Source organism: Scardinius erythrophthalmus (genome assembly GCF_964197995.2).
Source record: "Scardinius erythrophthalmus genome assembly, chromosome: 7".
NCBI lineage: Eukaryota > Metazoa > Chordata > Actinopteri > Cypriniformes > Leuciscidae > Scardinius > Scardinius erythrophthalmus.
In genome coordinates this window covers 17,098,000-17,111,127 of record NC_138227.1, presented here as the reverse complement: position 1 = coordinate 17,111,127, position 13,128 = coordinate 17,098,000, and the positions used below count along the sequence as shown (strand labels likewise).

The following is a 13,128-nucleotide window of genomic DNA, read 5'->3' as shown; positions in this document are numbered from 1 at the left end:
GTTTTAAGTTATTTTGTTACTTTAAGTTAAACTAAATGAACATGAGAATTTTTGCCTTGGAAATAAGGTTGGTTTTTTATGTTTTATTGTATTTTATTGCAGGTAACATTCTTGTTTCAAGTAATTCATTTTTTTATGGTTTCAGTTTTAGTCAATGATATAACCCCTGTTCAAGAATTGTTCAGGTCATAAAAAAATCTTTGTGACTCCATATGATTGGAGGATGGATGGGAGAACTTTTTGTGACATCAGCAAAAAACAGAAGTCGTTTTTCAACATTGTGTGGTTGAAAGATTACAAAACATAATTGCATAAAATAATGTATGTTTCCACACAGGTTTCCTTAAACATGTTCCTGTGTGCCATTGGCTGAACAAGCAGATAGCCCCCACCCAAACTTACTACTGGAGATAAAACAGCGATTGTGTTAACACTTTTTGGAGAAATCAACCTACAAATGGCTTATTTATAGTAGTCTCCACTTTCTCCACATGAGATAGAATTCAATATTTTAGCATTGAAAAAATGACACACGGCCCCTTAAAGATCAGAGGGGGAATTGTGGCACTCTCTCCTGAACAAGATCATCAAATCTGAAGCTTGATCTCAGAGATTACAACACGACCACTGGTGGGGAGGGGACGGCTGGGATTACATAATTTGTTCAGAGTCCGAATGATCACACTGTTTGTGTGTGAATAACAGAGGGGCCAGGCACAAAGATGGGCTGAAATGCAAAAGAATAAAGAGAGGATCTGTGGCTGTTCTTTAACCGTGTGTTGGGATAACAGCATTCCTGGCCCAGCATGCTGCAGGAAACTCAACTCATCCAGATGATCCATGTTGGTCGAGTGTGTGTGTGTGTGTGTGTTTGATGGCATGTCTCTCTCAGTGTACTCTGTCTGCATGAGGCTCTGACGGCCCTCTCAGCCAAAACACACTTCCTGTCCCTGCATTCCAGACTTCCACCCCCTCCTCTTCAGCTCACTCATTCGTTTGAACGAAATGCTGGAGTGAAAGAGAGGGAGCAATAAAAAGAGGCAAAAAGGGAGAGACTGCAGAGCTTTTGTTTACTCTCGCTCAGTCCCCAAATCAGTAGGGAATGTGTTCATCAAGTTCTGCCTGTCATCGTACAGCACGTAAAAGTACATGTGCATGGTGCTGACTGAGTGGAAATGTGCCTCAGGACTGTGGGTAACTTGTTAGGGCTGATGGGAGATTAGAACTAGTTTACGGGAAATACAGTGCTGCGAGGCATGTGGGTGAAATGTCTTATCTACAACACCAGTGTAAGTGAGAGTTCATGCAAAGTAATAGAAAGAAACATCCTGAAAAGTTGTCATCTCCCAAATATTTTAAAGAAAATATATAAATTGCATATATACTAATCAAGTCACCTTTATTTTTATAGCGCTTGATACAATAAAAATGGTTTCAAAGCAGCTTTACAGTAATAAACAGGGATATAAAATAACTAATAATGCAAATTTAATCAAATATGAGATTCAAATTCTGCTGTAAAACAGCTATAGCAAGATAATAGTGTCATTAATTCAGCTCAAGTCGGTTTAGTGTTGAATATACTACACTTCAGAGTAATAAAGAGACAACTTTATGACTCACAGTGTGGCTTAATATATTTCACAGTTTACATTTTATTTTTCATAAAAAAAAAGTTAGTAAAAAAAGATTTGCAATATCAAATCTTCAGGGAAGGCTTTCCATAATGCCTGCTACAGACTGTGTGATTTCACATTATATGACATGGATGTAATAAAACTTGGGTACGGCATGTATGTAGACTGTACAATGATGACACCTATTGAATTGTAGGCTATGACACAAGTTAGTATAGAAGAATAAAACATCATCAGCGTGCACCTGTGGTAAACAAATTGAGCCAGATGAATTGCACTTTGGCAATTGTTTTTATGTTTGGTGGAAAAAAGAGGAGGAAGCGAAAGAGGAGAATAAGGACACGGTCATGGCTAGGGAAAAGAGAACAACTTGGCATGTCAATTTTGCAAATGAAGCTTGATGCAAGTAGTTTTAAGTTTCAGCGCCATGATCAATACACCATTTCATGTTGCATTTTTATTGGCTAGTCAGTAGATGTAGGTCGCAGCTGCAAACACACTGTGAGATGATCATGCTTAATTTCTGACAGTGTCAGAAAATGATCGCAGGCAATCTTTGGTAGCAACATCGTCACTGTACGATGTAGGACCACCGTTTAGGAGCCACGATCACAGAAATCACCACGATTGGTCATCTTTCAGCTGGGCCAGCCCAAAATCGTACAATGTGTACCAGGCGTTAGATGTTGGAACATGGCGGTGGGAATTTCCTAAAGCACAGTATCATCATTCAAATACTCGCCACATTTTATTTAGAGATCTTTACATTGTTTTCCAGGTCAACGGCTGCATGCTGGACCCCTTGCCCCCCGTGGCCGTTCGCAAATCCAGCGCCTCGTCTCCCAGCAACATGATGGAGATGTCTATAGACGAGGGCATCGAGACGGAGGAGCTGGACACTGAGGATGATCATACCCATGTCTTCAACGCCTATCAGACGGCCCGCTTTGGTCAGCGCAGACACACGCTGTCTGAGGTCACCAACCAGCCAGGAATTGTGACCAGTGGAGGTGGGTGTGGCTTAGGGGTAACCAAATAGTTGTAGGTTCAAACCCCACTTCATTGTCAATAAATCAATATGAATAAAAATGACAATGAATTCACAATAATCTACTATTTCAAAACTGTCCCCCTGTAGTCAATAATTGTATCCCTTAAAACTCGAATGTAACTACACCCTTGCCTCATTTAGTAAACGCGGTTCTATGAATATGCAAATTAGCCCCGCCTCCACTCACTCACACCAGCTCAGAGATCCACGCGTTGACGTGATTGGTTACAAGGTAGTTTGTGACGTCAGAAACCCCAGCGATTTCAGACCGCGTTTTTGAGACTGTCTTTGGTTCACTGCAGTTTTAAGGAGAAAATACTCAGCAATGGTGTTGACTTATGAATTTGCACATGGTTTGTCTTAAAGCATATTAAAACACCACATAGACATATAAACAACATTAAAAGTTTGATTTTCACCACAGGGGGACTTTAAATTTTTAAATGAGTGTCATCTCATTCTCTTTACCCAGGTAAACTGTTCAGCATGGGTCATAACCCCTCTCTGGGTAGCGTGGACACAGAGTATGACATGGGCTCTGTGCACAGTGACTTCAGTCTGCTGGAGGATGCGCCCTCTCTTAACGAGGTGGTGCTGGCAAACACACCCGTCACCCGCCTGACTCCGCCCTTCATTAGCGCTCGTCCCGCTAACCCCACCATGCAAGCGCTGAGCACCCAGAGGAGAGAGACACACAACCGCTCTCCCATCAGCTTCCGCGAGGGCCGCAGGGCGTCAGACACCTCACTCACTCAAGGTGAGCAGCATCCTGTGCTCTCCATGAGAATAAATACACAAAAGTTTAGGGACAAAAATATTTATTTTTTATTTTTTTATTAATATATTTATTCAACAAAGACATTCAATTGATTTTATAATTTTATATTGTTACAAAAAAAAACTTTTTCAAAAAAATGCTGTTCTTTTAAACTTTCTATTCATCGGAGAATCCTGAAAGAAAGCATCAAATCAGCATATTAGAATGACTTCTGAAGGATCATGTGACACTCAAATTTGTTATGCTGACGATGTCATTTCTATTACATAAAATAAAAAAATAATAAAATATAAAATAATTTAAAAAAGTGCACAAGTTTTTACAAGTGGTCTCAGACATCTGAACCCCACTGTGGTACATGCTCTTCCTTGTCTTCTCTCGCACTTGTTGTTCTTTTCACACACTCTCCCTGTTTCTCTCTTGTTTTCCTCCTCTAAATTCCCCCCCCCCCCCCCCCCCCGTCAGATGATTCATTGAGTGAATCAGAGAACGCTTTGAAGATTAGGCCAACTCTGTCCTATTGAGTTCTCTCATCCTGTGGCCTGAATAATTACCCTTAATCACTTGAAGCCCTAAAATAACCTGAGTCCCTTTTTTCAACCCATCTACCCTCTTCCGTTTAGCTGCAGAGAAGTCAAGAGCCACTAAACAGCATTTTAATGGGCACTTGAACGATGAATAAAGCATTTACACATATGTTCTCCTGAAATAGACTGATTAACAACTTTAATAGAGGTGGCATGGTAGAACCACACAGGAGCAAGCAGAAGTGGCGTGGGCTTGAGGGAATGTGTGTCACTTCCTCTGTTCTGACACTCCCATGTAAGAATTCATGATGACACAGGGGGTGGAATATCATCTGATGGTCACTAAATCATTTGGAAATAACAGTGCTATTATTCATAGTCTTACTCCTCTCTCCATGTAGGCTTGGTGGCCTTTAGACAGCACCTACAGAATCTGGCACGGACCAAAGGTATCCTGGAGCTAAATAAGGTGTATGAGCAGATGGGCTCTGGAGAAACCCCTTCCCTGGGGCTGCTGAGCCCTCAGGCACATCCACATGGCTTATTGGACCCTGCACTACAGGTCAGTCCACCAGGGGACCTACTAGAAAGCACAGATTTGAGCAAGCCTAAAATAGTTTTTGTAGTATGTCTAATGCTGGTTTCAGACTACACGATAATTATTGTGTCAGATATGCAATTTTGACTCCTAATATCATATTGTGGACAAAAAAACATTTTTTTGCTTCCCGACCAAATTATTGCTTGCTGTCTTTAACAACATGTGTAATGTCATTGAGATTGAGGAACTATCGACTGACATGTGTTGTGAGCGTAAACAAACAATGGCTACAGAAGCACTGTGTTTTGAACATAGACTGTGGATGTCTTGTCATCAGAAAAGCCCCAAAAACAAAGAATGACAGTTGACACGTTTCTAGATTGCACGAAGAGGACAGTATGAAATACTCTAAAGAGAACTTTTGGTAAAATATCGATTTTTATTTTTAGCCAGTAGTAAAAATAAAAGTACTCACCTGGTTGCTGAAACACCTCTGCTTCAATAGTAGATGTGTGAATAAATTCTAGCCTTTCCATTCTTAACCAACGTACAGTTGGAAAACGGACTCGAGCGTTTGAGCAACCAAACTCACATCTCCAACCTATATTGCTCTGTGACGAGGCAACGGTAGTGATGTCCGGTTTGTGAAAGAATCGTTCTTTTGAACCGGTTCTTTTAAGTGAACGTGTCGAACCAGTTCACCAAATCGAAACTGAATCGTTCAAAACAGTTTGCGTCTTGAGTCAGGGCTGATCCACAGTTTTCTAAAGCTACTTGCTTTCGGACAGTCCCTCCGACTCGAAATAAACCAATATCCCGGAGTATATGTTACTCCAGTAACTCTTCACTGAACTGAGACATGTTGTGCTGAGAGAAGTGATGAGCACGAGCAGCTGATGTGTGTACTACTACCGAACGCACAGGTACAGCCATGGTCGCTTTGGCCAGGTGGTATTTATAGCGTAGGAGGTCTTGGAAGACCGGAAAAAGTTGTCGTCCACTATACGAGATAAAACGATGGATTCTTGTGTCCTGACGCCCATTGTTGTTAAGAACACCCTACGTCAAATGTATCGTGCCAAAATCAGGCTAAAATCCTGTAGTCTGAACCAGGCATTACGATTCAGAAGGACCCGTGCAGAAGTTTTCAAACTGGGGTCTGCAGAAAATTGCAACAACAAAAAAATAAGGCTATCAAAATTAACAGTAACTTGTGTTATTAATATATTTTTTAACAGTTACCAAATTAGATGATATTACGGTTTCATTCTGTTTTCAAAACTGGACAAAATTTATGGCAAAATTATTATTCACAATATGTTTTTAAACAAGAAATACAACTTTCCTGTAGCTCAAACAGTAGAGCATTGGTGATTGCAACACCAAGGTAATGGGTTTGATTCCCAGGGAAAGCAAGAACTGAAAAGAATGTAAATGTGCACCTTGAAATGCAATGTAAATTTAAATAATAAACAATTCTACATGTATATTTGATTTATACATCTTATACTCCTCTAGTATTGTTTAGAAAAAAGATACACTGGTGCACTTGCATTGTCAATACAAGATCATGACAAGAATAGAATAGAAATAACATCACAACATTTATTTCCATCAAGAGGTGCATACATTTTTGGTCAAGGTCTTGTACTGAAAATGCTAGAGTCAAGCAATCTGTGCATCAGTTCATGTGTGAAAATGATTCTTCATGCTGCCTCCCAACCATTCTTTCCCAATTTGAGCCTGATGAATGTTGACATTGTCATCCTGGAAATATTGCCATGATCTGTCTTCCTACATGGTTGCTTAAGAAATGAAAAGCTACACACTTTATCAATTAGGTTTAGAGAAGAACTGTTGCCAAACATGCTAGAAACGTGAAAATCACTGCTATAATGATCCAATCATAGACTCTTAAGCATTTGCCTATTAAAATCCAAACAGCGGCAGGGCAGTATATATGTGTGTGTGTGTGTGTACGTACAGTTATTTCCTCATAATATTTTAATGTTTTTTTTTCCCCATGTTGTTTTCACTAAGAGACCCTCAGTAATCATTGTCTGCATTCCACCGGTGGCAAATAGGTCACAGTTGAAATAGTTCAACTATGAGTGTTGCGTTATAACGCTTGACCTGCACACAATACTGTAGCTTGAAGCTTTGCTCAGTAAAATTTGTGAACAGGGAGAAGGCCTTAATGCTGGTGCAATAATTGCAACATTCCCAGGTTGAGGTGAACCAGGGTTCTAAGACATTATTGTGAAATGTATTACTCCGAGAAGCACTGCGAGTTACTTTGGTTGAAAAGTTCCAGAACGCCCTTACTTGAACTCTTCTACCCTTCTAACCTCCCTACTGACACACAGACAGCCCGCTTATGTAATGACTGGAGAAGAAGCAGCCAATTGTCAGTTGTTTACTGTCCATCCGGTAAGCCCGCTGAATGCGGCCATTGTCGAGTAACAGGCTGGTGGCTGGTGCCCATTGCTCCATGCAAGCCGAAGACAGAGATTTAGTATGAATCAATGAATAAACCCTTATGGGAATAACTAGTAGGGGTACCGCACAGGGCAGGCACCAGTGTCTAGATGAAGTCCAAGAAAAAATCTGCTCTAAATCATGTTCATTTTAGTGAGCTAATATAGTAGAAAAAAGAACAGTGAAAAATGATCTTCCATTAGAAGCATGTGGCATTGTGAGTAGGATCAGCTACTGGAGCAGATTGGCATGTTTTTCCCTCTGGGTCACTGGACAGCTATTCAGCCTTTTCATAACCAAGTAATGAATTTATGCATTTGAGTGCACAGCCGCCAATGTGGCCACCTAGCGAGGCGCTGACATGTTTTCTTTGTGTATGTATGGTTTGTGCAGGAGGAAAGAGGTCACCAGCATGACATGGCTCTATGCTCAGGTGGAACACACCCCGCACTGTTGTCAAGGAGACAGAGTCTGGAGCCGCAGTACCTCTCTCACAGAATACAGGTGACGCACCTTTATTTCTGCCAACGTCATCCAGCTAATGATCATAATAGTCCATCTAACATGTGTGTACACTTACAAAGCACATTTCTGAGGCTTCATGGTCTACAATAGTTGCTTAGTAATGATAGGTTAAGACAAGCATAAATATTACTACTGCTCAGACAGTCTTACCTGGATGAACAACATAGCAAGATGCTAGCAACCATCCAGAATACCATAGCAAATATTAGGGGTGCGGGAAAAAATCGATTAATATATTTAAAAAATCGATTTGCATCGATTCACAAATTGTGTTACACTTCTTTGACTTCGCAGTACTACTTAAAATTACTTAAAGTTATTGACGTTAAAGGGATACTCCACTCTAAAATGAAAATTCTGTCATCATTTACTCGCCCTCATGTTGTTTCAAACCTGTATGAATTTCTTTCTTCTGCTGAACAGGAAGGAAGATATTTAGAAGAATGTCAGTAACCAGACACTTTTTGGTACCATTGACTTCCATAGTATATTTTTTTCCTACTATGGAAGTCAATGGTACCAAAAACTGTCTGGTTACTGACATTCTTCTAAATATCTTCCTTCCTGTTCAGCAGAAGAAAGAAATTCATACAGGTTTGAAATAACATGAGGGTGAGTAAATGATGACAGAATTTTCATTTTAGAGTGGAGTATCCCTTTAATCACAATAAGCCGCGAACAAGGACTCGTTCAGTTCTCTTTAACAGCAACACACATAATTGTCAAAATGCAAATCGTGTGGACTGTGGAGTATTCACTGTTAACAGAGTGTATTTCTATTTTTCCTACGCGAACGAAGACAAATGGGAGAAAATCGGATGTGTAACAGTATATTAGATCCGTGCATTCATTCTTAAAGGGACAGCAGCCTCATAAACTGTTGCCATCCGTTTCATTAATGTTAACTTTAAAAAAAAACTCACTGCTTTTGACTGAATCATCTTTAATATGAATCAATTTATATTCATACAATTCATACAGTGAAGACAAAGTAGTAACCTATGCTACTGTACCTGGAAAACGTGTTTGTAATTCGCTTCTTTGTTCCTATTTTTAATATAAAGAAATAAAATAAAATTGCCTGCCTTGCTTTATTACAGAAGACTGTAATGATTGTAGTCAGCTTAAAGGGCATTTGTTTTATATTGGATTGACTAAAATGGGAAGAAAAACTAAATTCAGTTGGATTTTTTCCTTCTAGACCTATTAAACTGTCTACCGCAGTCAAATAAGAAAAGTAAAACAAAACAGTAAATAACAATCAAATCTATGCACATATCGAAATTTTATTAAAAATCGATTTGAATCTAACCGTGAGGTACCAAAAGATTCCCACCCCTAGCAAATATATTCCAACATGCTTGCAACCACATAAAAACATGCAAGCAGCCACACAATACCTTTGGCCAATACGTTTTGCATTAAGCCTTGACATTTGCAAAGATGTTGAAATATATTATTTAATACTTCTCTGCTGTTGGTGCTTAGCTCTCTGTTCTTTCCATTTCCTGTCTTCTTTCTGCTATCTCTATCAATTAAAGTGATAAAACCCCAAAGGTTCACTGCAGTATTTCTCAAGATTTTCATGGCAGTGCTGAAAGATTGCTAGAGCTCTGCATTTCACAATCCTTGATGTTGTGCATCTCTGTACAGAAAGCCACACTGATGGCCAACAGCCCCAGCAGTTGTCAGATGTTCTGCAAAGAAACTCCTCGCAGTCTGGAGCAGCAGCTGCAGGAACACAGGTAATACCCTTTACTGCGGTCTTTCTTGATGTCAAGCAAGTGATCCATCTATTAAACCCCTTCTGTTCGATACGCAGGCTGCAACAAAAACGTCTATATCTTCATAAACAAACTCAAATGCAGACATACTTTAACCAGATGCATATTGTGGAGGACCCTTACGCTCCCTGTGCAACCATGGGCCACCAGGACTCCGGAGCCCCACCTCAGCCACAGGGTTTGATCGCAGCAGCACATCAGCAGCCGCAGAACCCCCAGACCTCACCTCCGTTTGCACATGCACAGCCACTTGGCCACCTAATGGAGCCCAACCCAGAAGCCCTAGCGTATGAACCCTACCTGGGACATTACTCTCAGATGCAGCCTCTACCACAAAGCTTCTCCGCTCAGCTGCAGCCGCAACAGCACGAACCCCTCAACTACACCTACTCGGCCTGCGATCCAAGCCACTCCCTCTCAGGAGAAGCACTGTACCCGGAGCAATACGACTATCCGCTTGATCCCGGGCAGCCGCCTCCACCCGCGGAGGGCGGCGCGGCTGGGTACGAAGGGTTGGCATTGGCCGACCCATTTCTGGACAGCGAAATGATGGAGACCGTGGACCCCCAGCACGGTTTCGTACTGGTGAACTAGGCTGAGACTCGAATAACCAGTATTACCTTGATATCTGACTCACTACGGATGAATTGACGGATGAGATGACGTCAGAGGGACGGATCGAGTTTTGTACGTTCGACGTTTAGGTTGTTGCGAACGCGAGCTGTGATCTTTATACTTTACGAAACTCCTCCCTACCTCCCTCCTCGTTCTCCAGTGGTCCCACCTGCTGCTCTCTCACAATAGAGTGCCGGATGGCATGGCGTTCGGGCCAGTTGCGTTGGGGGCTCACCTCGTCGCCTCCAAGCTGACCGCAGGATAGGAGCTGCTCGCTACGCGCCATATGTAGCACAAAGACAGCCTAGATCTGCAATACAGAGCCTGATCGACAGCACAACTAAATATTGACACGTTTTGTACTGAACAAAGACAATCGAAGCGTCTGACTTTGATTACGAAAGACTAGTCGTGCACACTCGATAAGTGCAATGTTAGTTTAAAACACATGGCAATATTGAAGCAATATACTGATTCATTTAGAACTGAGAAAAAAATAAAATAAATTGAAGCCATAAGTAGGAACTGCACCACCCAAAACTGCTACCACCGGATGTTTCTCAACTTCTAAACGGCTCAAGTCCAAATCCACAGATACTTGTGGATGAAGCTGTGATTTTCGATTCTTTTTTTTTCCACTGGATTTCCTCCTCACGCTCATCCTAAAGGCCCTGAAAATAACAAACTGTTCTCCTCAAACCACAACAGTGTTATTTTGTTTGCTAATATTGCAGTTCTTCAGAATCTGCACTCAAATTGGTGTACTGTGAAGGGATGAGTCATGACTGTTGTATGTCAGGTGACATTATCACCATCATGGGTGATGTCGGCATGCATTTTAATGATTTAGAGATTTCAGTTATTATTTTGGTGGTATTTACCCCTTTACACTAAAGAATACATCAGCATTCACGTTTATTCACAAGACACTGGATTGTTCGGCCAATTCATTGCATTTACGACAGACAAAACAAAGATTGTTTTTGTTAGCAGCACTTAGTAAATCTGTTCTACTTGAAATGACAGTCTGTGACTAAACCTAGATATCAGATCCTCTACAGAGAACGATCATGACGCAAATTGATCGCAAGGTTCGGGGCTTTTAACAGAACACGCATTAAGGCAGATAATATACTGGAGCACTTTGTCATGGAAGCTAAAGTTAATGTAGCTGAGGAGACGGCAGATTGGTAAGATGAATCTGCTCTGCTAGTTTTGTCAAATAAGAGACAAATTCATCTCTTTCCAATAACTTTCTCTCCGCGAGCCGGCGCTCTCTCAAAGAAGGATTCCGAGAGAGCGCGACTTAGCTATTGTTTTGTGTAACATAGGGGTTAGAAACTTTGGAAGTGCTTTCAAAATGCAACAGATTTTATATGTAATGTGATAGTGTTCCGTGTGCCTTTTTCTTCGTTCTTTTAAGTTAAGATCTTAAAGGGATAGTTCACCTAAAATGAACATTCTGTCTGCATTTACTCTCTACTCACTTGATCCAAACTTGAATGGCTGACTTTCTTCCGTGAAACACTTCACAAGCGTCAAAAAGGACATATAACTATCATGAAAGTGGTCCAATGAGTTTGGAACGACCCGAGGGTGAGTAAATAATGACAGATTTTCTTTTTTTGGGTGAATTATTCTTTAATAACTTTGTTTTTCAGTTTGATTCTGTTTGTATTGTTACAGGACATATGTAGACCCAGGTTTTACAAAGGTACAAAACCAAAGTCCCCTCAGAAATGTTCCTGTATAACCCCACCATGTGGAGTTTGGAGCTTCTTGGACTGCTTCGTAAATGTGCTTTTTCCTTTTCTTTTTGTCAATCAGTATATGCCGTTGAAAAGTATTAATAGCAATATTTCTTATGAATAGTTCAGAAAGAGCAGATTAGTGAATGTGTTGCCATATCATAATCACACCTGCTGGCAAACACCATTCCTTGGACATTCTAGCTTACTATTCTACATTTACCTTCAACATGGTTGTTGACCACACATAAGCTAATGTGCTGTTAAGATTAAAAAAGGTTTATTGAACTAGCGTTTTGTGTCTTTATTTCCTAGTGGGATTTTCACTATCACAAATCACATTCTTATGGGCTGTTCGTTTACACAACAGCAGAATACAATTCACACACAGCTCGTTATTTATCGGAGTGACAACCGCATTATATAACCGAACTCACAACTGGATTTCAACGAAGTCCTGCTGTGTGAACGGAACCATTGGACTTGTCGTTTGTCGCGTCATACTGCACAGAAGCGTGTGTGTCTAGCAGATTTTCACGCTTCGGTAACTTGCAGAGTCGCAGTCACAGATATGAGCTGTGTCATCTGAAGGTTTTCGACACAGTCACTGCTAACGGAGCTCCCGCCACCTTCGTGGTCTGCGCGACTCCAAATGTCATAAGACTTTACTGTTTTATAGACGTTGCCATCTTTGATATTAGTTTAGTCGCATCTGTTACTCGTTCATGCAGACGGTTATTCCGGCTGCTGCTGTGTGTGTGAACGGCACATTTTGAAACTCAAACGTACGCGCCTTTTCGGCTTCGCACGCATGACTGTTATAAAAAGGCTGTGCTCAAGTTAGATACCATGAATTCAAAAGTGCGATTTTTTTTTTACACCCTTTCCCCGCCAAACCTGAATTTTCCATTTTTTAGAAAATCCCTTGTCGACTAAACACGGAATTTTCCGTGTGTCCGTGTTTCATCTGAACGAGTAGCCTACTGATACTCCTCCTGATCAAAGCACATGCGAATAAGCTGCAGATCATCAACATTTAATTAATATTAAATATTTAATATTAATTAACTGCAAATAAATCAAAACTGCCTAATTTTAATGAATGAAATGTCGACCCGGGATGAGCTACAGGACCATTAGCGGTGTTGATGGACTCGATTTACTCCATGTTTTGATCATCGTTCTGAATCCGATCCAGACACGTATTTGACAAAAACGTGATTTTCTCAGCTTTTTGCTCAAAATGTTGCTTTTTTTTAATGAAACATGTTCAAGTGTTGCATGAAGCTAGAATAAAACGCGTTTTTTTTTAGCAGTGTCTGTTCTCTTTAGGCTATGTTCAGATATTCATACAACAAAATATTCTGGGGGCCATGACGTTTTTGTGAAAATGATCAAAAACTGTGACGTCCCCTTAGACACACTGGAAAATGTTAAATCGTCG

At 40.7% G+C, this 13,128-nt stretch overlaps 1 protein-coding gene across 1 annotated transcript in view; it reads left to right on the top strand.

Annotated features, from left to right (window-relative positions):
* sik2b (salt-inducible kinase 2b) overlaps nt 1–11,976 on the top strand; it is a 37,435-nt gene extending 25,459 nt beyond the window's left edge. Inside the window, exons 10-15 of the mRNA XM_081370293.1 lie at nt 2,416–2,647; nt 3,161–3,445; nt 4,395–4,555; nt 7,406–7,516; nt 9,191–9,282; nt 9,360–11,976. Of these exons, the coding sequence (XP_081226419.1) occupies nt 2,416–2,647; nt 3,161–3,445; nt 4,395–4,555; nt 7,406–7,516; nt 9,191–9,282; nt 9,360–9,915 (1,437 nt within the window). The 3' untranslated portion in view covers nt 9,916–11,976. The remainder of the gene's footprint in view (nt 1–2,415; nt 2,648–3,160; nt 3,446–4,394; nt 4,556–7,405; nt 7,517–9,190; nt 9,283–9,359) is intronic.
* The last annotated feature ends 1,152 nt before the right edge of the window (nt 11,977–13,128 follow it).